This window comes from Netta rufina, assembly GCF_964035555.1.
Source record: "Netta rufina genome assembly, chromosome: 9".
Lineage (NCBI taxonomy): Eukaryota > Metazoa > Chordata > Aves > Anseriformes > Anatidae > Netta > Netta rufina.
In genome coordinates this window covers 11646419-11673126 of record NC_140132.1, presented here as the reverse complement: position 1 = coordinate 11673126, position 26708 = coordinate 11646419, and the positions used below count along the sequence as shown (strand labels likewise).

The following is a 26708-nucleotide window of genomic DNA, read 5'->3' as shown; positions in this document are numbered from 1 at the left end:
TCAGCTGCCTGCTGACGTGCTCCTTACTCACAGGAAGGCGGCTGGGGGGCTCAGACAGCACGTCTGGATCAAACCCGTCCTTGAAAACACTGCTGAGCGTGGCTCTGCCCCAGAGCCCAGCAGTCAGGGCAGGAGCAGTCGTTCCGGGCTGTCTGGGGCTGGGGGCGTGGGGGCAAAGCACCCACTGGAACCGACCCGCTTTGGGTGAGTGCTTCTGCAGCACCAGACTGTAGGCGGAGGGGGGAACTTTCTGTTCCCTGCACCTTCACGAAGGATGGATGGAGGTGTGACAAGGGAGCTGCTTTGAGCTGGAGGGAAGGAGCCTGATCCCTCACTGCTGCGTGAGTCAGGTCGTTTAATTCTCTTTAGCACCCACCTCCGTGCCCTTGTATTACCACCACCACCCCAAACTAAAACCCAAATACACGGCCCCAGTCTGGGCGTGAAACCTGGCCCAGGGTGAGGCTGCTGCAGCCCCGGAGGGGGATGTGGGAGGTTGGGGCTGGTCCCAAGCCTCTTGGGTCAACTTCAAGCCCCAAGGCCAGCAATGAAGATGCTGTGCACTGGAGATGGTGGAGGATGGGACATGGACCCATGAAACCCCCCACACTTTTGTCATCAGCGCATCCCTGCTGCTGGATTTAAAACAAAAGATTAAAAAAAAAAAAAAAAGAAAAACACCCCCAAAAAAGCCCTCACCCTCTTGTTTATCCCACCCTTCCCAGCCAGGCACCTGCTGCCCACCCCGCTCTCGGCACGGCCATGACCACCACAGGGCACTGGAAAGAAAGCAACGGAGAGCAAGCTCAGGCTCTTGTTAGCTGGATATATTTTTGTTTGTTTGTTGTCGTTGGCTTTTTTCACAGAACACTTTGCAGTAGACAAAAACTGGCATTGCAGTCTGTCAGTACGTCGCTGGCACGGGCTCAGCCTTCAGCACCTTGCCGGGCTCGGGTGGTCGGCCCTGGTCCTTTCTCTTGCTGGTTGGACTTCATTGCTGTTGTTCTTTTTTTTTTTTTTTTTCTTTTACCTGTTTTGTGCTTTTTTTTCCTTTTTTTTTTTTTTTTTTTTTAAACATTTCTCAAGCTTTCTCCGAAGGAATGGCCACTGGCTCTCAGCTAGCAGGAGACTACAGAAGAGCTCTCGGACGCGTGGGCTGGTTTCCTCCTCCCGCCTCGCAGCTGACTTGGTCGAGATCGTTTTCCAACTCGTTTTTATTACAAAAATAAAAAAATGCTCCAACTATCAGTTTTACAAGGCATACAAAAATCTCTAAAAGGGAAACACAAGCGCAAGGTGCTGAGGTACGAAAACCTGAGGTAGTTTTTTTGTGTGTGTGTTTGTGTGTGTGTGTGTGTGTGTGTGTGTGTATGCATGTTGCATTCTTGTAGAAACTTTTGCTAGGTTCTTTCTTCAAGCCCTGGGCCAACAACGTTTTGTAAATCTTTTCCCCCCTTGTTTTTCTCTCCTCTCCCTCCAACACCAAAACTAAAAAAAGGGGGGATTCGTCCCCAAAGAGCCACGGGGGAAGTTTGTTCTCTGCGGGCTGGACCATGGGGCAGGCTGGTTTTTGGGGGGGTGCTAAGGTTGAGCACGGCTTTGTCTGGCGGTGATGGAGAGAAAGACGGACAGATGGACAGGGCGGGGGGGCAGAACAGATGCAAAACCCAGTTTTGGACTCTGTGAAGCAAAGAGGAAAGGGCGTGTGAAAGGGAGAGGGTCCTCCTCTAGGAGACGGTATCCCTTCTGTTGGCTCACACAGGCACTCCCCATGGCACTGCTCTTCTCAAAGCCCTTAAGAAATCGCTTTTTAACACTTGGTTAATTATTTTTGTTCCTGCTGGCAATCCTACAACTCTGCTCTACTGTGCATTAGAGAACCAATGGACTAGCTCCTTTCCTTAAAAGTCTAAAAAAGCCTGCTTTTGCTAAAAACAAACATCGCGTGACCCCTCTGAAATTAAAAAAAAAAAAAAAATTAAAAAAAAATCTTACAAAAATTTAAAATCGGCGTTAGTTTTGTTATTGATATATTAATTCTAAAATATATTACCCTCACGGGCGCTGCACGCCGGACAGGCTCCTCCACTCACCCGGCCACGCCTGGACAGAGAACGGTTTGCGAAATGAGTCGTTTTCAGGTAAAAAATAAAAACAATTAAAAAAAAAAAACACAAAAAATCCAAAACCCTCTGCCTATGTTAGTCCAACTAAAGGGATAGCGTCGGGAGTCGAGTCAGGTGGAGGCTGTGGGATGGAGAGAGCCCGCAGCGCCCCGGGGCGAGCGGCCGAGTGCTGCGGCGTTGGCGCCGGTGCGTGGGGAGCCGCAGCCGTCCCCGTGCCCGTCCCCGCGCCTCGGGGGCTCTTTGGTTTGCTCCCTGCCCGCTGGGTGGCAGGGCTACATTCATCGGGCGGTGCTGGCCGGCACACGGCGGGAGCCTCACTTGCTGTGCTGCGAGGCCGGGGCTCCCTGAGCGTGTTTCTGCTCCTGCTGCTTCACCTGCTGGACGATTTCCCTGATCTTGCGCTGTGCAGTCTGGGGAGAAAGCGAGAGGCGGGGGGTCAGGATGAGGTTGGGGGGCTGGGATGGGGACTGCGGCACAGCCACGGGCTTCTGAAATGAGCACCCGAAGCCCCGAGCAGCTTGAGGGCACCCTGCGCTCCCTCCTGGGCCGAGCAGGTGCTCCCACACCTGAGCCTCTCCCCGCTCGAGGCTCTCAGTGAGGGGCCGGGCACACAAGGAGCAGTTTTGCTCTTGTGCCTCTCCCAGGGCAGCTGGCGAAGCGGTGCCGCCGGCGACGGCTCCAACAGCTGCAAGCTGAGGCCGGGGCCGAGCCTTTACACTGCGGGTTTTCAACTTGTGCGCCTTCCATGGCGAGCCCGAGATGGGTATTTTTAGCTCGATTAAGCCTAGCCTTAATTTCAGTGCTAGCACCACTGGGGAGAGCTGCTGAGACACCGTTGGATGCAAGGCAGCCACCAGGAAAAGGGTGCTGAGGGAGCCAGGCGTGGGGCCGGCCTCCTGGAGACCGAACCCAGGCAGGAACGGTCACATCGATGCGGCAAAGCCCTCACCTGGCTGGCAAAGAAATGCCCGATGATTTTAACGATGACCTCCTCGTTCTCATCTGGGGTTTGGTCTCGTGGCACGATGACTTCTGCGCTCGTTAAGTTCTGCAGCTCGTTCACCTGCAGCAGGGGACAGAGCCCTCATTTTCGGGGTGGCCACCCCCCGGTGGGCCCAGCCCCGCCGCCGCTGCGCCCCCACGTACCGTTTTGCCACCTTTGCCTATCACGCGGCCAGCTGCGAAGGAAGGCACCTTGATGTGGGCTTCAAGCTTCACCTCTTCTTTGGGGTTAAAGAAGTTTTCTTCTTTCAGCTTCCCAAATATTCGCCCCTGGGCCTGCGAGAAGGGGGAGCGATGTGAAATGAAGCCAAAGCGGTGGTTCCGAGCCAGGAGCATCGAGCCCGTGGACCCTGCAGGGTTCTGCCCTGACCCGGGGTGCCCAGCACCAAGCCAAGTGTCCCCCCGCCCTCAGGGGGCTCTCAAGTCATGTCCCCAACACCCAAGCCCACCTTGAACTGAGCCTCAGGCGGCCCCGTGATGATGACCATCCGCTCGCTGGCGTCGGGACCTTCTGCCGGGGCAATCTGCAAAATGGAGGGGGCGCGTGAGAGAGGCTCGCCAAGCCTTTCGTCCCCTCACTAAGCCATTTGTCCCCTCCAGGGAGGGGAAAACCAGCTCAGCGCCACTTCTGGTGCACACCCATCCATCTGGGGGGTTAAACCTGTGCTCGGCTGCTGTGCACCTGCAGCATCCCTGCAGCCCCCGGCCATGGGGACCCGTGCGGAGAGCTGCGGGGAGGGGGCTCGCTGGCAGCAGCACCCCTCTTTCGGGGCACCCCTTCTCCACCACCTCGTCAGGAGCCGCCCAGGCACGAGACCTCAGCTCACCTTGATGGAGGCGCCGGCGAATCGCGCCAGCTGCTTGATGTGCTGCCCCTTCTTCCCGATGATGGCCCCCACCGCCTGCGTCGGGATGAACAAGTTGACAACCTCCTGCTCCGGGAGCTGGCAGGGAGAGCAGAGCGAGGGGTTTTCCTTAATTCTGTCGTTTTCCCTTTCCCCCCTTCCCAGCGCGCCAACCCAGGCCCTAAAATCGCCGGCTAGGTGTGCCACCCCAAGCAGCATCCCTGCCCTGGGGACAGCAGGGAGGGGGCACCCCACAGGGGATGCGGGTGGGGGAGGACTTACGGGGTGCTGGTGTGGGAAGGCACCGACCGGGGAGGCTCCGTACAGCCCCGAGAGGTACGCCGAGGAGCTCTGTGGGGGGAGAGGGGGCGAGAGTCAGTGAGGGCCCTGCTGCACTGTGCACCCTGGCCCCAACAAGGAAGGGACATGGGGACACCCTCAGCTCATGAACCAAAGCCGAAACAGCGCTGTGAGCAGTGTCGGTGCCCAGTGGAGAAGCTTTGGCGAGAACTGAACCCACGACCGTTTCCCTTTTTCAGGGTCAGAGGAGAAAAAGTGAAGGCTGGCGCTGACACTGCCCCAACAGCCGGCAGGACACAGCCAGGCTGGGACAGGGACAGGGACAAAGCCACGTGTCTCTCCCCATGCCTCAAGGGGCCCTCACCAGCACCCTGTCCCAAGTACCCGAGGCCCCGGCGCAGCTCCTGGCAGTAGGCACAGCTCCTCCCTGCACAGCCTCACAGGCACAGAGACCTCAGCACCACCCCAGCCTCCCCCTCTCACCCCGAGCCTCCTTCCCTGTCCCCCACGCTCTGCGCCACTCCAAAGCTCTGGGTTGCCCCCACGGCCATCGCTCCGACACGCGAACCACGGTATGTGGGGGAAAGGAGCCAGCTGGGAGCCTACTTCCCATTCATTTTTCCCTGTTTGGGGTGATGTTTGGGGTCAAGGAGCCTGCACTGGAGGAGGCTGCCTAAAGGGACCTTGCAGCTCGTGGAGCAACAACCGACACCGCAGTGCTCCGACACAGCTCTTCCCAAAGGCTCTCAGAGCATCAGGCAGAGCACCCCCGCTCCACAGGCACACACAGACCGACCGACCGCCCCACGGACACAACCTGTGCTGAGACACCTCCCCTCCTGCTCTGGAGGCTGAAAGCAGAAAGGGAAGGGGCTCCCTCCGCTTTTAGCCCGTTTCACTGCTCCTCTGCCCTGAATTCAGCAACGCCCAGGGGAAGGGGACCCCTCTGGGGCCACCACGCGTGGCCACGAGCCCCGGGGTCGCACTCATCCGCCTCATCGCACCGCGAGCCCGCCACGGGCTCAGCACTCACCGTTCTCCTCCGACCACTCTGCTGCTGGCGGTGCCAGAAAAAGAAAACAGTACAAGTAAATTAACGGGCGCTGAGGCGTCCTCCCTGCATTTCAAGCATCCCAGCAGAAATATTTAGAGGGAAACAGACCGCAGAGCTGGGACAGCTTCGCGGGTTTAAGCCCTGTCACTCGGTCACCCTGAGGGTGCTCTGCAGGTGCTGGGGGACAGGGGAACCTTCTCTCCCCGTCAGCCAACAGGACTGGTGGCTGCTCATCTCCTGCCCACCATCCTCGTGGGCTGCCACACGTGCCTGGCCTGTGTCCCCGCAGCCCTTCCCGGACACGTGGATGTAGGCACCACATCCCGGGCAGCACGGTGGGGCTGCTCCCCAGCCCTGGCTGCAGAAGCACATCGCAGACACACCTCGCTACCTCTCCTTCATGAGATTGCCCCTGCACTTGCAACTTAGGAGACTTCTGCACCACGGAAAGGCCAAAGGGACCTGGATCACGTCAAAAAAAATGAGTTTCTAGCAGCGCATCTGTCTGAAGACAAGCTCTCAGAGGCAGGACCCCCTGAGTGCTGGGGCATGAAGGCACCAAGCCTTAAGGCACCGCTCGCCCCCTTCCCAGCCACGCTCTGCACACCCAGCATGATGCCCGTGGGTCCTGCCATGGTTCAGCCCCTCTCAGGTTGTCCAAGGACTGTGCCCGTGGGGCACAACCCAGCCTGCAGCACCTGGGTGTGAGTGCAGGACAGGGAGCACCTCCACCGCCCCTCCTGCCGGCACCAGCAGCCTCTAGCTCCTGCCTCAGTGTGGAGAATGCAAGCTAAGAGCAGAGAGCCACCCTCCAGAGCTGGCGAGCCTAAGACAGAAGCGAGACCGAGCTCAGCACGACATCGGGACCCAGCCGTTCCACCCAGGGAGCTACGTGCGAGGAGGGACAAGCCACGCTCTGCCTCTGTCTTCTCCACTTGGCTGCTGGGACCTTCCCAAAACAGCCGGGGGTTGGGGTGCTTGTTCAAGGCTCCCCACGAGATGGCCCCTACAGCCACAGCACCCGCCCAAACCCAAGAGCTGGGAGGGCCCAGAGACCACCCTGCTCCCACGAGCGAGCCCCCCACGCCCCAGATTCTCTTGCACTTACTGCAAATGGGTGGTAAGGGGTGGCCGCAGCAGCGCCTCGGGCCCCCGCGGAGGACGGGAGCATGGAAAGCCCTGTCGAGAAGATGCCCAGAGCGCTGAGGTTCAGTCCTGGGATCAGGTTGGCTTGTTGCTAGAGAGGTAAAGACACAGAGAGAAGGGCTGAAGGTCGAGTGGGGTCTTGGGGGTCCTTGGCAAACGTTGTGGCCCTTTCCCTGACAGACTGAGCCCCCCACACCCCCCACGTATTTTTCTGGTTGCCCCAGCAGCAGCCCTGAAGCAGAGGGATGTCGAGGGGCAGGCCGGGGGCTCACATTGACAGCCACAACGTCGTTCTCGTAGGCCTCTCGCAGCTTCTTCATGATCTCCACCTCCGCGTTGGAACACGCTTCCGTGCTGCCCTTCACCGTGATGGTCCGCTCGGGGTTGTAAATGGTCAAATCCTGCAAACTAGCCCGCGCGCAGACAGAAGGGAGATGCTGTTACACGTCTTTTTTTTTTTTTCAGGCCAAAATAAAGAAAAAACGCCAAATGAGAGGAGGGCCCCCCCACCCCAGGGCAGCACGACTTCCCCCCCATGCCACTGCCCGCGGGTTGCACCCGGCGAGCAGCAGGACTTACGGCGAGATGGTGATCTTCGTCCCCGTGTCCTGCTCGATCTTCTTGAGGTTGCGGCCCTCTTTGCCAATCAACCTCCCCACCAGACTGTTGTGAGCTAGGATTTTCAAGGGGATCTCTTCTGCTCTAAAACAGGGGAGAAAGGAAAACCTCAAGGCCCATCCGGCCCGTAAGCCCATCTCCAGCAAGGGGCAGCAGCGATGCGGTGGGAGGAACAGAAGAACCATCTATTTTCTGAGGTGTTGCTCTCCGAGCTTGCCTGCACAGCCACCCGAGCTCCTCAACTCCATGGCAACTGACAAGCAAACCCGAGGGTTTTGTTAAGCCAGCGAACGTCGCACTTACGATTTGGTTTCGTCAGCTTCCTTCTGCATGATATCAAGGATCATGCGACACGCTTCGGAGCAGCCCTCGGGCGTTGCGTGGATGGTGATGGGCTTCTCGGCAGCGCCAGCATTCTCCTTCCGATGGATGTCAACCCTACGGTGACACAACCAGCAGAGAGAAGCCCCCTGAGACGTGGCTGTTGTCGCAAGAAGGCTTTCGAGAGCTCGGGAGCTCAACTGGCTGTTCACCAACAGGCTCCTCTCAACATCTGCTCGGTCTTTGGGCTGAACCTGGGTCCTGCTGACATACGCCTACTGCCAGCACTTGGCTTCAGTTGGCTTGGATCAGGTTTGGCCTACACGTGCCTCTACGGTCTGAGGTCTGCATGGGGACTGCAGGGTGCCAACCACCATCCAACACCAAGACGGGGCAGAACATCTCCTCCACAGCACCAAGCCCTCAGCCACCTGCCCTGTCTTTGACGCCTGTCCCGCTGGAGCAGGAGCCCGGGTTCTAGGTCCCCAGAGGTCCCTTCCAACCTCAGCCTCTCCGTGCACAGCACCCGAGGCTGCTCAGCAGCTGCCACCAGCGCTGCAGGTCCTCTGGGACAGGGACGACTTACCCGTGGCTGTCTGGGCACGGAGTCACACAGACAACAGCGCTCGTACTCACGCCCGTCCCCATGAGACCAGAAAGTTTTCCCTTGTGCACTGGCCAAGGCCATGCTCTGGCTGCTCTGCTCCTTCCCTGGGGGTGGCAGGAGGGAGGCAGGGCCTCCAGCTCGCTCCTCGCTGCACCCCCGCACCCGGCCAGGGCCCTGAGAGAGGAAAGCAGGGCTCTGAGACACGAACCACGTGCCTTGAAGGACATGGGTGATGTGTAAGCAATCTCTTCTCCTTCTCCACCAAGCCTTCATCCTGCTGGAGGATAACTCCATGTGGCCATCCTGCCCTTGGGGTCCCCGTCACACCCAGGGCCGTGCCAGCCCCCATCTTCTGGGGAGGTGCCGTAGTTGCCCCCAGCGCCACGTGTCCGGCTCCACCACCGTGCCCTCTGCCAACGGCCAAGTTCCTGTTCTTGCAAGGGGTCCACGTCCTGACCCCACTGCCCGGGGGTGCTGCTGTGCGAGCAAGGCCGAGGCCGTGGTGCAGTGCCCCCCTGCACAACGCTGGGGCGATGCTGGGTCCTGGGGGGTTTGCAGGGGTCACCTCCTAGATGAGTTCACCGACCACCACGTAGGACCAAGAAGACTTCATCGACAGGGAGAGGGGGAGCAGCAGGGAAACCCTGAGCTAAGGGGAAAGCCTGCCAGCTCCAAAAGGGACCCCAAGGTGGTCTCATCTAAGCACCGGGGAGGGAAAGGGGACACAGTCGGACTGCTGCGTCGCTCCAGCAGATCTTCCGTGGCGTCAGCTGGAGCAGGAGACCGAACACTGGGGTGCTGGAGGCACACGGGGACCAAGCCACGCACTGCCACTCGTGTGTGACACCCTCCGGGATGCTCCCAGCTGTGGAGCTCCATCAGGTTGACTCAGGGGACCTGGTTCTTCAGAGGCTGATCCTGAGCCCCGTGCCATGGGGAGCTCCACTGCCTCCCGCAGCCGGGGGGAAGGCAAGCGTACCACGACGTGCCTCTGAGCGGGTCTGTACCTTGGTCCAGCACGGCTTCTCAGACCCAGAAGCAGCTGAGGATGGTGGAGATGGGGCACACGGCCGTGCCTTGGTGCCAAAGAGGGGCTGAGAGCTGCGAATGAGCTGGACGGAGGCTCTGAAATGCCAAGCATCCCGGAGAAGCACAGGGCCGGGCATGGCCATGATTCCTGCTGGCCTGCAAGCCACCACAACCTGGGCATGAGTTCCAGCTCAGTGTGCAGGGAGGAGCTGGGGCGCCAGGAAGGGGCTGCTGCATCCAAGCACGCCCTGCTCCAAAGAGCAGGAGGGCTGAGGAGGGCTCCAGGCTTCCCAGCACGTCCCAGTGCTGCTGCGGCACGGCTCCAGTCCGATGGGAGGACAGAGGAGAGGACGGCCGAGGAAGAGGATGGTTGACAGCCCAAAACCGAAGGCTGCAGCCTCCTGTGACTGCATGGGCTGCGTGCACGAGGCTGGAGCAGAAGTGGTGGCCCACTGCAGCCTCCTAGGGCTGGCCTGGACAGGTGAGAGCACGAAGCGTGGCCTTCCTCTGCGGCATGGTGTCTTCGGGACGGGGGACCCGGGAGGTCAACCCGCAAGGGTGGAAGGGCTCCGCAGCAGGAGCTGCCCCCAGGCAGCAGCGTTTTGGGAGGAACCGTGTCCCCCATCCTCCTCGCCAGGTGCAGGGTGGGAGTCAGGGCTTGCAAAGGAAAACTTTCCAGTCTCACGTGGCAAGGGCGAGGGCGCACCCGCTGCCGAACGCACCCGGGGACTCACCTGGAGAAGGGCTGGAGGCCCAGGACGGACCTGAGCACGGCGCACGTTGCAGCTGGGAGGGCAGCAGGTGCCTCCACGGCTGCGAGGTGGCCACGCTCCCCAGTGAGCCCGGGCTCCTCACCCTCCTGCGGGGCCACCCCCTTTCCATACAAACCTCTTTTTACCAACAGGGACCTCTCTACAACCCAACGCCCGCGAGCCACCAGAGCAGGGGATGGTGACGAGCAAGGGGAGCAGAGGTTGAGCACTGGGTTCAGCCCAAGGGACACAGGCATGCAAATCTTCAAACATTTCTCTTACCCAGGCTGGAGGTTAACTTTTCGTACCAGAACAGGCAGGCTCGGGCACCGGTCTTTGCCTGCTGCTGGCAGGGGCGAGCACCAGCAAAGAGAGCATCCTCCTGAGCTATGCTGTGCTCTACGCTACTCTGCTGGGCACACCACGGGGCCACGCACGCCGGGAGCCGTGCGGCAAGGCTCAGTAGTGGTCAGCGTGTTTCAGAGACAGCTGAGCACCAGCTGGGTCCGGAACAAATTCGGCTCAAGTGGATGCGCTATTCTGATTTAAGTAATTTCCTCTCAAAGCTTCTCTGAGAGATAGGACGCCCTGGAGGATGTTCTGGTACAGGAGTCCCATGTCCTGTGGGGTCACCGGGTTCAGGATGATGAACATGGGAGAAGACAGCTTTGGGTTAAACACAAACACATCTGGGCAGGAACAAAGCGTGCAGGAAAACCATGCAATCAATGTAAACATCGACATGAGAAACATGGAAAACTTCAACAAGACAGTCCTCATATATTTTTTTTTTTCTTCAAAAATAAAAAACCATTAGATAGCAAAAAAAAGGCTTCAAATTGCTACCTACAAAAAGCCCATTGGTGCTCCCTTTCCCCCTGTGCAACATCTCTCGCCCTTACAGGGCGCTGCAGCATGAGCAAAGCCCAAGGGCAGTGTCACTGCTGCCTCTAGGATCCCCATTATATCCCCAAATCTGCCCTTTCTCTCCAAAGCCTCGTCCCAAGCTATTTCTGCAGGGCAAGAGCTACATGAGCCAAGCAATGCTGGCTGGCAAGCAGCGAGCACACCTGTTTTGGGGCTGGCTCCCGGGCTCGCAGGATCCAGCCTCTCCTGCTTTGTAAAGCATTAGGCTTTAAAAACCCCGTTTCTGGTCATTTTCAGCATGTGCTCCCCCTCCTAACCCCCCAGGCCAGTAAGGATGGGTTGGGGAAACGGGGCTGAGCTGTCTAGACCCCACAGGCTGCCACCCCACGATGAGGGAAGCTCGCCGCCCTCTCCTGAAGCTACACCCCAAAAATACAACGTTCGCTGAGAGCCGAAAGCAAGTGGACCCAACGGAGTCCCGTGGAAGGAAACAAAACCATTCGAGGTACTTACTTGGACTGGGTTTGCTTAGTTAGGTTCTTTATGGTCAAGCCCTCCTTTCCTATGATCGCACCAACAAACTGCGTGGGCACCAGCATCCGCAGTGGGAAATCGAGCTGTTTGGGCTGCGAGGAGCCCCCCGGGGAGGAGCCCTGCTCCCTGGAAGAGTGGCCCCCGCGGCGGGATCGCTGGGGGGGCGGAGGGGAGCTCACCTCTTCATCCGGGATGTAGGAAACCTTGAAGGAATAGCTCTCAAGCTGGTGGCCGCTGAGCTTCTCAATTGCTCTGCAAGGCAGGGAGAGGAGGGGAGGGTGAGAGGCAGGTGGCACCCCCAGCGCCTCTCCTCGCAGGGCACCAGCCCAGCGTCCTCCTTCCCCCCAGGTCCACAGGAGAAAGAAGACAAAACTCATCAGGCAACACACACCCAGCTTTGACTACGTGCTGGGCCAACTCAGGTGGGAAACTGCTGGAGTGTCCACCAGTAAAGCCTCGAGGTCAGACCTACCACACCTCGGGGCATCTGTCTCTGCTGCCATCCTGCAAAGCTGCAGCTTGCATTTCTGACTAACTCTTAGTTTTTTGTACATTTTTCCTCTGCTGGATGCAGCAAGCCTTCAGGCACGTCTTTGCACGGTGCCTACCCCAGGTTCTTCTGTCCTCTTGAGGTTCTTCTTGATGGGTGGCATTTCTTTGGGTCTCCACACAACGCGCCGCTGATTTGCCCTCTGCTGCTCTCAACCCCTGCAGACTGGTCGCTGACCCCCACCTCCCTCTCGCGTCCCTAACCAGTCACTGATGAACCCAAATTCCCCCTTCTCCAGGGCAGGGGGGCGTTTTGGAAGCCTTCTGGGAGCTGCTCAGATGGTTTCACTTAGCTCCAGGAAGCAGGAGTGGAGTCTTTGCGAATCTTGGTCTCTAACTTGACTTTGCCCTAAATGACCACCCCCTCTCCCACCTCCCTCACCATATTCCACCTCTCCAGCTGCTCGAGCCATGTGGCTGTACCAGTGACCACCACAGCACGTTCCCAGTTTAGGTCTGAACTTCCAGTCCAGGAAGATGACTCTGATGGGCTGTGCTTACCTAACCTGACTCTGCTATCTTAGAGTGCTTTGCTCCCTGAAGGCAAGGCCACTGGGACCCCAAAGAGGACCTGCAGGCTTGTAGGAAAGATGGGGTCCAAAGGGAATTGCAAACGACACAGCCAAGAGCCCCTTGGGGGCAGGAGGAGACAGCACAGAGGAAGAGGGGACAGGAAAAGGGCTGTGGGGCGGGCAGCCCTTTACACACTTGAAGCTGAAAGAGCTTGGAAACAACCCCACAAAGGGGAGGGAAAAGTCAAGAAGAAAAATAAAGGATGGTGCAGCCTGGAAAAATGGCAGGGGAACGGAGCTGAACTTCACTGGGGAAATTCGGGTGGTTGGTTGGGAATTTGTCTTGCCTGGAAGGTCCATGAGAGGGCAATGGGGCGTGGAGCACCCCAGGTCTACTCTCCCCTGATGCTTCTACGGAGAGTACCACGGTGCCGAGGACAAAATCTGTCCTCAGCACATGGCCACACCAGCCCCCACCAGGTCTTTGGAGCAGGAGAAAAAGCAAACATGGCTGATGCGGACAACTCCAAGCCCCACGCAGTACTTTGCTGTGTTCCCGGGAAAAATCAAAAATACAGACAAAATGGGAAAGAAAAAAAAAAAAAAAGCCACTTACACTTTTGCTTCTTCTTTCGTCGCATACGTTACGTTGACAACTGCTGTTTCTGTGTCTGTGTTAACTGGGGGAGAAGCAAGACGGGGAGCGTTAGGGGGCAGGAGGAGGTGGCCCTCACCGCTGTTCCCAGCCCCCAGTGCCCCACGCCGTGGTGGAGGGCTGACACAGGGGGTGGGAGCACAACGCCTTTCTCATGGGGGGGCCCAGCCACTGCCTGCGGTCTGCACTTGTCCAGCACCATGGATTTATCTCCTCCCTGGCACGAGGAGCAGCAAAGGAGATGCCCTGTGCTGGGCTGAGGTCGCTACCCAAAGCCTGAGCTGCCAGCAGGCGACTGTTCAAGGAAAACCACCTCAGCCCAGCACAACCCACTGGGACAGCCACATTGCACCCTGCTGGGTTCTGCTGAGAGGGGCTTTTCCAGCACAGGCTGAGCTGGGGCATGGCACTGGGGCTCTCGGGCAGGTGAGGACCGTGCGGGGCCATCTTACCTTGCTCTACATTCTCCACCGTCCCGTACTGGGCTAAGAGGCCATCCAGCACCTGGGGAGAGAGCAGCAGACCAGGCAGGTGAGGCAGGCAGGCGTCCTCTGCCAGCCTGGCTCACACCCTGCCTGCCTCCCAGCACGAAACTCGGGCTGGGCCATCTCCAGCAGGGCTCCTCCGCTCTGCGGTGCCTTGCTTCGCTCTAACCCGCGGGGTCCCACGTGCTCAGAGCCATCCTCAAGACATCTCCACCCGCCTGTAGGGCCACCTTCACCCACCCTGCACCCCGCCAGGCCCCTCTGCTCAGAGCAGCGAGCCCCAGGCAGGTGGGAGATGGAGCCCAGTTCACTCTCTGCCTCCCTACTGGGGATACTGGGAAGGCAACAGGACTCTGTGCAGACCACGTGCCCTGGCAGCCCAAGCTCGTGCTGCGTGATGGAGGAGGTGCAGTGGGGTGCTTTTGGGGTGGCCCAGCCTCTGGAGGGGGCGGGACGGGAGCATGGCGCTGCTTACCTCCCACTGCAGGTGGGGGGGGATGTTTCGGATCTGGATCTTTCTGCTCCTGCAAAGACAAAGCCCCGGGTTACGGTCACAGGAGGGCAGCGACTACTGGAGGCTTTCTGGGAGCAAGATGGTGAGACCTTGAGATGGCACCCCACTTTCCGAGCCGCGTGCTGCTGCTCTCCAGCAGTTCCCGGCATCACCTGTCGGCTTTTAGTGGAGAAACCGAAATGCACGTCCGTGGAGGAGGCACCTGGAGGTGAGCGGCGCTTCCAGCCCCACGTGGTGCCACCTCGGGGCATGGCCAGGGACCCCCCAAGGGGAAAGAGCCACCCAGCACCTCCCCAGACAACCTGCAAGACGCACTCGGGAAGTTTTGGGACAAAACTCACGCACTGCCCATCCCGAGCAGCATTTGCAATCCCTCCTTAGCGAATTTCCTCCGCCAGACTGTTATTTTTTCCCTTTTTGCTGCTATTTTCAGCCAAGAGTGGCTCACGGAGCTGACACACAGCTGCACGACCGCTGAACCCGGGCAGGACAGAGCAGGACCACCTCCTCCAGCAGCGGGGACTGGTTTCCCTGCCAAAACACCTCCCAGCACACGCGGGTTTTGGAAGCCCAGTAGCAGGAGGAGGTCGTGCCCGCTCTGCCCAGCTTTGCCCCTGCTTGAGGAAAACGCACGGCCCCCACCATCCCCCTGGTTCGCAGCCTCCCCTGAAGGGGGCTCTGCCAGCCAGAAGCAATCAGGTGCTGGAAGAAGTGGGGAAGCCAGAGCCAAAGACATCTCCTACAGCACTCCCAGAGCCCACTCCTCCAGCGGCCACGGACCTCTCTGCTCCCAGCTGCCACCAGGGATTTCAGGGCTGGGTGCAGAGCTCGCATGGCAAGGAGCAAGATTCATCTCATCCTGCCCATCCCATCCCATCCCATCCCACCTGCTCTCATTCCACCTATCCAACCTCTCCCATCCTATCCAACCCTACCCATCCCATTTTATCCAACTTTACCTGTCCCATCCTATCCCACCCATCCTACACCCATCCCATCCTATCCCATTCCACCCATCCTACTGCATCTCATCCTACCACAATTCACCAATCCCATCCCATCCTACCCCATCTCATCCTGCTTCATCCCATCCATCCCATCCTACTCCACCCTATCCCATCCCACCCCATCTCATAGGGTCACAGAATCACTAGGGTTGGAAGAGCCCTCCAAGACCACCTGGCCCAACCACCCCCCTACCACCACTGTCACCACTGAACCCTGTCCCCAAGCACCACGTCCAACCTCTCCTTGAACACCCCCAGGGACGGTGACTCCACCACCTCCCTGGGCAACCCGTCCCAGTGCCTGACTGCTCTTTCTGACAGAAATGTCTCCTCATTTCAACCTGAACCTCCCCTGGCACAGCTTGAGGCCATTCCCAGGTCCTATCACTGGTTACCTGTGAGAAGAGGCCGACCCCCAGCTCCCCACAGCTTCCTTTCAGGCAGTTGCAGAGAGCAATGAGGTCTCCCCTGAGCCTCCTCTTCTCCAGACCAACCCCTCCCAGCTCCCTCAGCCACTCCTCACAGCACTTGTGTCCCAGGCCCTTCCCCAGCTTCATAGCCCTGCTCTGGACACGCTCCAGGGCCTCGATGTCCTTCTGGCAGTGAGGGGCCCAGAGCTGAACCCAGCACTCGAGGTGCGGCCTCACCAGAGCAGAGCCCAGGGGGACGATCACCTCCCCGGCCCTGCTGGCTGCACTGCTCCTGACACAGCCAGGATGCCGTTGGCCTTCTTGGCCACCTGGGCACACTGCTGGCTCGTGTTCAGGCGAGCATCCATCAGCACCCCCAGATCCCTTCCCTCTGCACAGCTTCCCAGCCACTCTGCCCCCAGCCTGTAGCGCTGTGTGGGGTTGTTGTGGCCCAAGCACAGGCCCCAGCACTGGGCTGTGCTGATCCAACCCCACCCCACGGAGGAGGCGGTCAGGAGGACCTGGCCCACAGGGGGACCACGGCCATGACAATCCTGTGCTGCTCACCAACAGCCTCCCAACACCAGAACTAGTGAGGAATCACCCCCACTGCACCCCACATGTTTTGCAGCAAGCTGGTATGAATTAATACCACCAATAATCACTAACGACGGGGATACGGTTTATGGAAAAACACCTAATGAGCCCCACAACAGCACATCAGCACAACCCCATCCACAAGCGCGTGAGGCAAGGGCCAAGAGACAAAAAAAAAAAAAAAAAAAAAAAACACAACCCCAAGCACCAGCTTCAAGCATTAAAGAGATGGGAATTCAGGTTTATATCCACCTGGGTCACTGTCTGCTTCCACACGGCGATGCTGCCGTGGTCCCTCCCTGCCCCTTTGGGTGCCAGGCACCAGCCCTCGATGCACAGATGTGAGCAGCCCCAGCACCCTCTCGTTGCTGCTCCTGTTTTTCCCAATGCTAGTTTTTATTTAGGGTTTTTTGTCCAAACGAGGATTTTTTTTCCATTCACGCCGTGCATTGTTTTACTGTTACAAAGCCATCAGGGGGCTTTAGCACCTTCTACGTTGGATCGGTATTCGGGGTAGCTAAAGAAAAGCCCCGTGGCTCCTGCCAAAAACCAAATTTCTAGAGAAATGGGAAACAAACAGAAGGGGGCAATCTGCACACCTCCACCTTACAAAATGTTTCAGTGCTTGCTCGTGAAAACCTCCCAACGTCGCTAAGGCATTTAGGAGGTGCGGGGTTTCACAACTCTCTCTTTGCCGCCAGCAACTTTGCTCCACCTGGAAAAACATCTCCAATGTCCTAGGCGAAAGATTATAATAAAAAACTATATAAAAAAAAATTATGATGCCACCGAAATCGTAAAAAACAGCAGGCGGTACCCAAACTCGTGCCCACCTCAACCGCTCACATCCAGCGATTTGCAGCCGGACACGAGCACGCTCCCCCGGACGACAGCAGCTGACGATTCCCTGCCTCCGTCGGTTTCGTTTTGGGGTCACCTCGACAAATTCTGCGTCCGCCCTGGCTGCCGGGATGGCAGCAGCAGCTTGGGGATGGACGAGCATTAAAACGCTGCCCCAGTTTTGAGCAGCGGCCGAGAGCACCGCGGGTGCGCCTGCTCCGGGGGCTTTGCCTTGACGCTCTTAAGGAATTAAAATATATTCGTGCTAAAGCCCTGTCCTCGGGCGCAGGGGGTGGGGGAAAGGAGGGCACGTGATGAACGCACCCCCGCGACCTGGGGATGTATTAACGAGGGAGCTGAATGGGAAACCGCGTCCATCTGTCACGGCTTTTCAAGATTAAGAGGGAGAAAAAGGGAAAAAAACAAAACAAAACAAAACAAATGTGAACACCCCTCCGCGTTCCTGCTCTGCGTTGGGACACAAGGGGGGACAACAATTATTCCTCTCCTGTCACCGAGAGGCAGCCTGCAGCCCACCCCGAATTCCTGGCATACAAATCCCCCCCGAGTTTCCATTGCAGGAATCCGATCCACAAATATCCTGGTTAAAAATGGGGAACTAAAAAAATAAATAAAACAAAATAAAGGAATAAAAATAAAACCGCTGAACACCCAGCAAACCTCCTTCCCCGGCTGGACTGCACGTCCCCGCGCCGGCTGCACGGTGGGAAGCGGCTCTCCATCGGCTCCCCTGGCTCTCCAGCTTATTCCAGGGCATTTTTTTCAACCCTAATCCTGATGCAACCCTGATTTGTGAAACTCCCAGCTCGCTGCCGCTCTGGGTAATGGGTTATTCCTGGGAAATGCTGTTTTTAAAGCTCGTCGTGCGGTGCCAACCCTGGCCACGTGCTGCGCCCCTGGGAAAGGGAACAAGGAAAGTTGCCCCTGGCCACAGCAGCAGCCTCAGCGACGCACTTTCAGCACTTTGAATTTAATTTTCAACCCGAAGCAAACCACCGCACCATGCCCCAAACATCTCCGGCAGGCTCAATGCTATTCACGAGCAAACTAACCGAAAACCGCAGGTTTTTTCCCCGAATTTAAGGCTGGCGATGAACCCACCCGCTCCTGACACGTGCGTATGTGCAAATCATCCATGCTCGAGGCTTTTCCCGACAAAGCAACGCGCAGAAGCGTCAGTTTGCACAAGGGTTTTCTGTTTTCTCTCCCCTAAACAAGCATCTGCAATCAACACTAAGCAATAACAACAATAATGAGGGAGGGAGATAACGCCCGCGGAGAGATGGAAGAGCTTGTGCTTGGAAGGAAGTAGGGGGGGGAAAAAAAAAAAAAAAAAACACAGAAAAAAAATTATTCCCTCCCCAGAAAGCACACCCGAAGTGCTACAGCATGGATGCAATGAAAAAAAAAAACAAACAAAAAACAAAACAAAATAAATTATAAATGAAGACGATGGAAAGATGAGTGTGAAATGCAGCCGGGTGTGGGAATAAATGGGCGCAAACCCCGCTTGTGGAGAAGCACACCTTGCTGGCAAAAACTCTGCCTTTAGCCCAAAGTGCCAGGGAAAACACCGAGCTCCAAGGCTGACTTCTCACCCCCAAACTCCGCGTCCCAGGCGTGCCGGAGGCGTCCGGACGGTTTTCCAGCGACCCCGCTAAATCCCAGCCGCGACGCCAGCCTTTCCCTCCCCGCCTCGAGCCTTTTTGCGATTTAACAGATTTAAGGATAATTCCTGCTGGAACCGGAGAGCTCCAGCAGCTCCCCTAGGAGCTCATTTCAAACCGATTATTTTCCAGAAGCATCATTTGAAAATTGTTAAATTGGAAAATGACGGCGGGAGCAGAAAATAAAAGGCACTTCGGCCATGCGGAGCCTGGAAATTTCGCCGCGTGGGAGCCACGAAGCGGGGCTCTGGCACGTCGCTGCTCCCGATTAAACTCATTGCTTTCGGCCAGCACTTGTACACGAGCCTGCACGGGGGGCGCTTGGGCTTTGCTGTTAGCATCGCACAAACAATCCTGATGATTATTATTAATTATTATTAATTATTATTATCTTTTTTTTCCCCATCAGCAGGATGGTCAGAGGTCGGAGGCGCAGCTCTGGACACAAAACACCCCTGAAGCCGGGCTCCTTCGCCCGGCTGGAGCTAAACAACAACATTCTCTGTTCCCGGTGAATTCCAAACCGACGTTACCAAAAAAATACATATATTTTTTTAAAATTAAACCCACCGATGCACAGCACAGCTTATACAAACACCAAACAATCACAGTAATTTCCCATCATGCCTGCAGCAGGGCAAACCCTTTGCGCTGCAGCGCGCTGACCGATTTTTAACTCGTGAAGCACAAATTCGGGCAAATCCTGCGCTTCCCTCCAGCACCGTGCGTCCTTTTGTGCCTTCGGAGGCTCCTCGAGGAAATCCCTCCCGGCAGGTTCCCGATGCACAGATGTGTTTTTTTTCGGGCTGATTTCTTATCAAATCCCCTTCCTGCACTGCACTCAAACCCCACCGCCGTGCAGCAAACACCGAGCATCCCCTGTGCACCAGTGTTTTGTGCTGAGCACGTACACGCAGAAAACAAACAAACAAAATATATTTTTTTTGGATATCTATATGTATAAGGCAATAAAAATAATTCACTGCAGATTAATCCCGGGGCAGGGGAAAACTACAACACAACCACGTGAGCCTCCGCTCCACGCCAAAAATCGCGTTATAAAAATCAAACCTTTAATCTGCCGAGGCGACGGCACGGCCCTGCCGGCCGCGGGTGCTAACGTTGAGGCTGGAGTTTTGGGTTTTTGGATGAGAGCAAAAGAGACCCGAAACGAGGTGCCGACGAGCTGGGGAGCCAGGCTGGGTTAGAAAACTTGGAGAGAGCTGAAAACAGTCTACGGCCAAAGAAATAAGCATTTATTTCTGGGCTGTTTAAATGCCTTTTTGTACTCGGCAGGGAAATTACGAGCACAGCAGCCCAATGGGGAACGGGGGTAAGGGCGAACCCCTGCTTTCCATCGGCCATCATGAAGGTCTGACACCCTCCAAACCCCTCTTTCTGCCTCTGCCGCTCTCCAGAAGCGGCCGCCGGAGCGGCACGAGGCTGCCGGAGGAGACTGAGCTCCGAAACCTCGCGGCGGGGAGGCGGGGGGGAGGCTTCGCCTGCTTGGTTGGGAGGTAAAAAGCGCGCGTGCTCCCTGCCGAAGGAATCCCGCTGTCAGAGCCCGCATCCCACCGCGGCACACGTGATGCCAGGCACGAGCTGCTCCCCACCGAGCCCCCATTACACAACGCGCCGTGTTTATGTGTGTCCCCCCCCGGTACCGCGTTGCAAAATTACGTCTCCGGCACCAACCGTAGCCCCGAAACTCTGAATTTGGGACCACCGGCCCCGCTGCCACGAGGTGCTGGGGGGCAAGGCTGCGGGTCGGGGTGTTCCCCGCTCTTTATAAAGCGGCACCGCCGGCGCCCACCTGAAGGGAGGAGGAAAAGTGCCCCGGGAGCGGGTTTTTTGGGAGGCGGGGGGAAAGATGGAAAGATGCGGGCATAAGGATGAAAAATAGAGGGAAAAAAATAGAGAAAAAAAAAAAAAACAAAAAACAAAAAACAGAGAGGTAAAATAATTTTTAAAAATACACGGAAGGACCCGGATCGCTGGACGGAGGGGACGCGACCGCCCGCAGCGCGCAACTTCTCCCGGCGCGAATCCTCGGGAGGGTGCTCGGGGCTGTGCCTGTCGCCTGGATCACTGCTATCGCTGCTGCTATCGCTGCTATCGCTGCTGCTATCACTCCTGCTATCGCTCCCCGTGCCGCTGCTCTGGGTGCCGGGGCTGTTACTTCCCGGCAGGAAGCCGATCCCGGCTGGGGCTGGCGGGGAGCAGCCCCGGGGTGCCCCCAGCCCCGGGCTCCCCATAACGGGGGATCGGGGCTGAGGCCGGGCAAAACATGCGTGGGGGTCCCACGCCCCCCCCTGTCCCCCAGCCCCCAGGGGCGGTGGCGGCGCTGTCCCAGTCGTCCCCCCCAGCTCCCAGCTCGGCGGCGGAGCGTAGCGAAAGTAAAACCCGGCGCTGCTGCCGCTGCCCCCCCACGCGTGTGCGTGGGGCGTGCGCCCCCCCCATTTCGCGTCCCCCCCCCCCCCCTCCCACCTTCCCCCCCGCCACCATCCCACGCCTCACCTGAGCTTTTTGGGCACGGAGTAATCCACCTCCAGCACTTTGCCGTGCAGCTCCGCTTTACCTGCGGGGACAGCGGGCTCAGAGGCGGCGGGGCTCGCCGCCGCCCCCCCCCAAAACCCCCGTTTCTCCCCGGGACGACCCCCCAGCGACCCCCCCAGGCCTTCATCCCCTTCGTCCGACTCTCCCCGAGCCCCCCCGAGCCCCGGAGAAGCTCCCCCCCCCCTCCTCTCCCGCCGCCGCCCGGCTCCGCGCTGCCCCCCCCCAGCCGCCCCTTCGGCCGCCCCCCGCTCGGCGCCCCCGGCGAGTTGGGGCAGGGCACCTCGTAATAAGGTGCCCGGGGGCGAGGGGGTGCCGGGGGGACGGCCGGGGGGGTCGCCCGGCTCTCGGCTGCCCCTCAATAAAATCGGAGAAAAAAATCAGCGAAAAATCAGCCGGGGCCGGAGCCCGCCGGGCCGGGGGGGAGCGGGGCGGCCGGGGGGGGGCCCGGCGGGGGGAGCCGGGGGGGGCCGCGGCTCCGCTCACCCGAGAGGGTCTCGATGGCCCGGATGGCCCAGTTCTGGTCCGGGAAATCCACGAAGGCGTAGCCGGACTTGAGCAGGACCTGGCCGGCCAGGGGCAGCTTCCTGTCCCCGAAGAGCCGCTTGAGGTCGTCGGCGGTGGCGGCGGGGCTGAGGTTGCCGATGTAGAGCTTGTTCATCCTCCGCCGCTTCATGGGGAGCCCCGCGGCTCCTCCCGCCCCGCGGCCGGAGAGAGAGAAGCGCAGCGAGACGGGCACGGCGCTGCGCCACCCGCCCGGCCCGGCCCGCAGCCGCCTGCAACAGCGCCCCGCCGCCGGGCAGCGGGAGGAGCCGCCCCGAGCCCCGCACAGCCCAGCCCGGCCCGGCCGCCCCCGCCCTCCGCCCGCCGCCCGCCGCCGCCAGGGGCCCGGCCCCGGCCCCGCACGTGGAGGGAGCCCCCCGAGGGAGGAGGGGGCCCAGGGCGTCGCGGCGGCGAGGGGGGAACAAAGGGAAGGGAGAGGGGAGGGAGGGAGAGGGGAGAGGAGAGGAAGGAGGAAGGGGGAAGGAAGGAAGGGGGAAGGAGAAAAGGGGAAAGGAGGAAAGGGGAAAGGAAGAAAGGGAACAGAGAAGGGAAAAGAGAAGGGAAAAGAAAAGAAGGGAAAAGAAAAAAGAAGGGAGAGGAAAGGGAGAGAGCAGGAAGAGGAAAGGAAGGAAAAAGGGGAAAGGAGGAAAGGGGAAAGAAAAGGGAAAAGAAAAAAGAAGGGAGAGGAAAGAGGGAGAGAGCGGGGGAAGGATAGGAAGGAAAAAAAGGGAAAGGAAAAAAAGGGAAAGGAAAGGGAGAGAAGAGGGAAGGAGAGCAGAGAAAGGAAGGAAAAAGGGAAAGGAAGAAAGGGGAAAAGAAGAAAAACAAGGACAGGAAAGGACAGGACAGGAAAGGAAAGGGGAAAACAAAACAGGGAAAGGGAAAAAGGGAAAGGAAAAGGAAGAAAGGGAAAAGAAGAAAAAAGGAAAGGGAAAATGGAGAAAACAGGAAACGAAAAATGGGGAAGAGGGAAAGGAAGAAAAAAGGTAACTAAAAGGAAGACAAGGGAAAAGAAGGAAAAAGGGAAAGGGAAGAGGGAGAGAACAGGAAACAAAAGTGGGAAATAGAGTAAAAGGAAGAAGAAAGGGAAAGAGAAAGGAAGAAATAGGAAAAGAAAAAAGGAAAGGAAAGAGGGAGAGAATAGGAAACGAAAGAAGGAAAGGGAAAGAGGGAAAGGAAGAAAAAAGGGAAAGGGAAAAGGAAGAAAAGGGAAAATGAGAAAAATGTAAAAGGAAAAGGGAGAGAACAGGAAGTGAAAGCAAGAAAAGGAAAGGGAAAGAGGAAAAGAAAAATGGAAGAGAAGGAAAATGAAAGAAAAAAGGAAGAGGGGAAAAACAGGAAAATTGGTTAAAAGAAAAAAAAGGAAAAGGGGAAAAAGAAAAAGAGGAAAAGGTGAAGACAAAAGGAAAAGGGAGAAAAAAAATGAAAAGGCAAAGAAGGAAAAGAAAAAGGAAAATGGATAAAAAGGAAAAGGAAGAAAGGAGAAAAAGGAAAAATAGAAAAGGGAAAAAACAGAAATGAAGGGAAAAAGGGGAAGAGGGAAAAAAGAAAAGAAAGAAGACAGGGAAGGGAGTGGGAAGAAGGAAAGAAAAAAATGGAAGAAAAAAAAGGAGAAAATAAAAAGGAAAAGAGCAGAAGGGAAGGGAAAGAGAAGAGAAAGGAGAAAAAGAGAAAGAATAGAGGGGAAGAGGAAAGGGAAGCCTGTGTTCAGTGTGCTGCTTTGGAAAACGCAACAGCGCGGCCCCTCCCTGGCTGAGCTCTGCTTTGCCTTCGCCCCGTGCGAGCCCAGCGCCTTCACGGCCGGCATCCCGGCAGCGAGTTTCGCCTGCTCTCAGCCCGGGGCTTTGGGGCACGTGGAAAGGTGGCCCCAAGGGAACGAGGGACCGAGAGCTGGTGCCGCTACCTGCCCCGGCCGGCCGGGTTAGCTGACTTCTCCCCCTCTGTCTCCTCCAGACGACAAAGCCAGATCCTCGTGGAAGGGCGTCAGGGCTGTGAGCGGAGCCTAAAATAAGGTGCGCGAGCGACGCTGGCCTGGCGGGAGGGGACAAGTGTCCTTGGAGAGGAGCGCGGTGCCCCGGTGCCAGCTGTCCTTTGCCGGGTGAAGGGCGGCGATGGAATTCCCGGGATTTTCAGCTGGGCGAACAGCGCCGAAACCCGTCTGCCGCTCTCGCCGCCGCCGCTCCCGTGTCATGCGGAGGTGCCGATGCGCTGGATGGAGTAGGAATAGCAGTGACGGGTGCCTGATGCCATGCGTACTGCAAAAATAGATGTGGTTGGACTGCGATGATGCAAAGCGAGAAGAATCCCTTCTCCTCCGATTTCTTCTTCTTTGCTCCCAGCACAGCTCCTGCTGGGCTCAGCATCAGGAGCTGGGTTTTGTTTTTTTTGGGGTGCTTTTAGGGCCCGGTGTGTCCCTCTCTGCTCCCTTTCTGCTGAAGCCGATGCAGCAGGGCTCGGTGACACTGAGGAACCCATTTCCCATCCAGGGGCTGTCCCTGCCCAGCACCTTCGTCAAACTGGCAAAGAAAAGCTGAAGGCGCATTTTCAGCTCCTCCTGCCCAAATACTTAGCGCACGGAGCTCCCGCGTGAGCTCATCCCCCTGCCCACGGCTTTGGCTCTGCAGAAGGAACTCGACGCCTTTCTTCAGATGCCTTCCTGTCCCTACAGCCCTCCTCGCTTTCCCAGAGTTTTGTTAACCTTGCAAGAATTTAAAACGACGGCTCGGTCCCGATCAATGTGACGGCCAAGAGAAGGACGTGCTCTGAGGGGAGGATTTAAGAGCACCGATCGAGAATTGTTGGAGAGGCAACAAGTGCACAGGGCAGGGCTGAGGGTCGATGGTCCTGAAGGTGCTGCAGGACCCAGGTCTTCTCCCAAGGGCAGGTGGGGTGTGCCACAAGGTCACGCCTCTCCGAAAAGATGTCGGATGCGTAACAAGTCCGGGAGGCAGCCGCGAGACTGATAAATGGAGAAAAAAACAGGTGAGAGCAAAGGAACGTCGAGGGAGGGTTTGTTTAGGCTGGAGAAGATAACGGCCCTGCTTTCCTTTGAAAAAAGCTGGAAACTTTTTGGGGAAAAAGAGCTTTTGTTGATCGGGCACGGGACAGAAGGAGCCGGGGACATTCCTTGGCTGGAGGTTTTGGGAGCAGGTGGGACAAACATCTGGCCAAAAGCCGTGCCCACCAGAGAGGCAGCGTCAAACAAAAAGCCCCGAATAACACCCAAATAACCCCTCCAGCTCCCAAAATGATTCAGTTCCCTTGCAAAGTGACTGATGTTTTCCTTCTGGCCAAGTCACAGCGGTGACCTCAGGTGTCAGAACGTGCAGCAGGGAGGCTGCAGCCTGCCCAAGGAGCTGCGGGGCCGGAGACGGTTTATTCCAGGTTTTTTATCCCAAAATAAACAGCTGAATCATGTGTCGAGGACCCACAGACCCAAGGCAGAGGGAATCCAGCACAGTCAGGGAGAGTTTGAGAAATTCAGCTTTGATTTTATGGGATAAACACTGCTGCTGCTGCCCAAGTTTCTAACAAAGGATGGATTTTCAGAAATCCCCATACAAACATCCCTTTCTCTCCTTGTTCCTCCCAAATCTTGGTGTACTTTTAGCGGAGCTACACAAGGCTGAGGATCACGACGGTGACGATGACTGCAACAGTAACACTGTGCTGGGAAGAGACCAGGAACTGAAATCTAAAATCACGTTGATAACCATCCCTTGGCTTTCAGAAACCTCCTAGCAGAAAACCAGGCAGCTGCTATGGAAATGGGGTTGGTCTTCGCAGACAGCACTATTAGTCCCGCTTTGAGAAAGTTCCGAATTTGGTTGGAAAAAAAGAAAAATGGTGGCGTATTCTTGCTCGATTTGCTACAACACGAGTGAAAACCCACCCAGTTACTTTCCAGGCTGGAATGAAACAGCATGGGGAGATCCCAGAGGTGGAATCCGAGGGTTTGAGCGCAGCCTCTCTGGGCATTGCTGCTGTGCAGGGGCTGAGCACAGCCGAGTCCTCGCACTCAAGGTTTTCACAGGAGGATGATGGACTGACAGTAGTGATGCACTAATAGCTCTTTCCCAAGGGGCTAAGCCTTTTGGTGACTATCCCAACGTGATCTTGGTGTAGGACCAAGTCTACCCTGCAAAGGCCAGGTCCCAGAGGTGCACACCCAGCAGTTAGGGGAAGCAATACACGTGGCCACCTGTATTTTGTGCTAAGTTTGCAGGAAACAGTACACGAGCAACAAAATAAATTGCCTAAATCCAAATTACGTAGTTGTGACAGGAAACTACGCATAGAAGCACCGACTATTGACGTGCAGCAGTTAATGAAGCCATGGGGACCCCAAACCCTCTTTAGGAACCCCAAACCTGCTGGTAACAGCTCCTCCCCCCACTCACACCTTGCCTCTGCAGCTCTTCGTTTGCTCCCAGCACAGCAAAACAGCAGCCAGGCATCAGCTCTTTCTGTAGCCTTTCCCTTGCCGTGTTTTCTTTCCCACGTGCTTTTAAGGTTTGCTGCTTGCCGCAGTCCCGCAGGAAGGAGGGTCAGCGCAGGGCACAGCATCTCACATCCACCCGACAGATGTTGCTCTGATTGCCACCGGCAGCACCTGCGCAGGGCTTGGAGGAGGTTTCTCAGTAGATCAAGCAGAAAAACGCCCACATTTCACAGCCCCCACCGCGGCAGGGGCCAGGGCTGTCCCACACAGCGTTCCCATCCTTTCCTGCAGTCTCTGGTCCACAGAGGCATCGCCACCGCTCGGGCGGCTTCTCCTGAAGCTGAGGATTCTCCCCGCTGGGTGAATTTCTGTGTGAAGCGCTGGCAGGGCACGGGGACATCCCGCAGTGATTCAGGCGTGTTTCCGAAGTGCATCGCATACCACAGCAATCTGTCACCCCTGCCTACCAGGGCAGCATTACGCTCACTGGGGAGCATCTCGCATGGGGCTGGTTTCTGGGCTTGACGAGCAGCTCAAGTGATTCAGCAGCAGGAAGCACACAGAGAGGAGGCTCTCGGATGGCAACACTGAGGCAGTGCAGGAGAACACACTTTGACCAGCCCTGCATTCAGCTGATCCTCCTCGCTGGGATCTAGGTCTTCCCAGAACTATCAGGTACAGGAGTTGGGGGGTAGGAGCAGGAGGACACCCTT

At 57.5% G+C, this 26708-nt stretch overlaps 1 protein-coding gene across 1 annotated transcript; it reads right to left on the bottom strand.

The window, feature by feature from the left end:
- Window positions 1-430: 430 nt before the first annotated feature.
- On the bottom strand, window positions 431-21797 carry IGF2BP2 (insulin like growth factor 2 mRNA binding protein 2). The gene is made up of 16 exons (XM_084292200.1): window positions 21498-21797; window positions 20976-21036; window positions 13878-13926; window positions 13370-13421; window positions 12879-12942; window positions 11181-11453; window positions 7395-7529; window positions 7053-7175; window positions 6746-6881; window positions 6436-6564; window positions 4256-4324; window positions 3956-4072; window positions 3578-3652; window positions 3273-3404; window positions 3076-3189; window positions 431-2536 (listed from the first exon to the last, which is right to left on the bottom strand). The coding sequence occupies exons 1-16, from the start codon at window positions 21685-21687 to the stop codon at window positions 2441-2443; spliced, it is 1815 nt and encodes a 604-aa protein (XP_084148326.1). The 5' UTR covers window positions 21688-21797; the 3' UTR covers window positions 431-2440.
- Window positions 21798-26708: the final 4911 nt, after the last annotated feature.

Bases quoted from the DNA above. Each gene is read 5' to 3' on its own strand.
- IGF2BP2 (XM_084292200.1), bottom strand. From the start codon at position 21,687: ATGAAGCGGCGGAGGATGAACAAGCTCTACATCGGCAACCTCAGCCCC. The intron at 13,927-20,975 runs GTGAGGCGTGGG...TTGTCTTTGCAG, and splicing joins TCCGTGCCCAAAAAGCTCAG to GAGCAGAAAGATCCAGATCC. The intron at 7,530-11,180 runs GTAAGTACCTCG...GTGTCACCGTAG, and splicing joins ACTAAGCAAACCCAGTCCAA to GGTTGACATCCATCGGAAGG.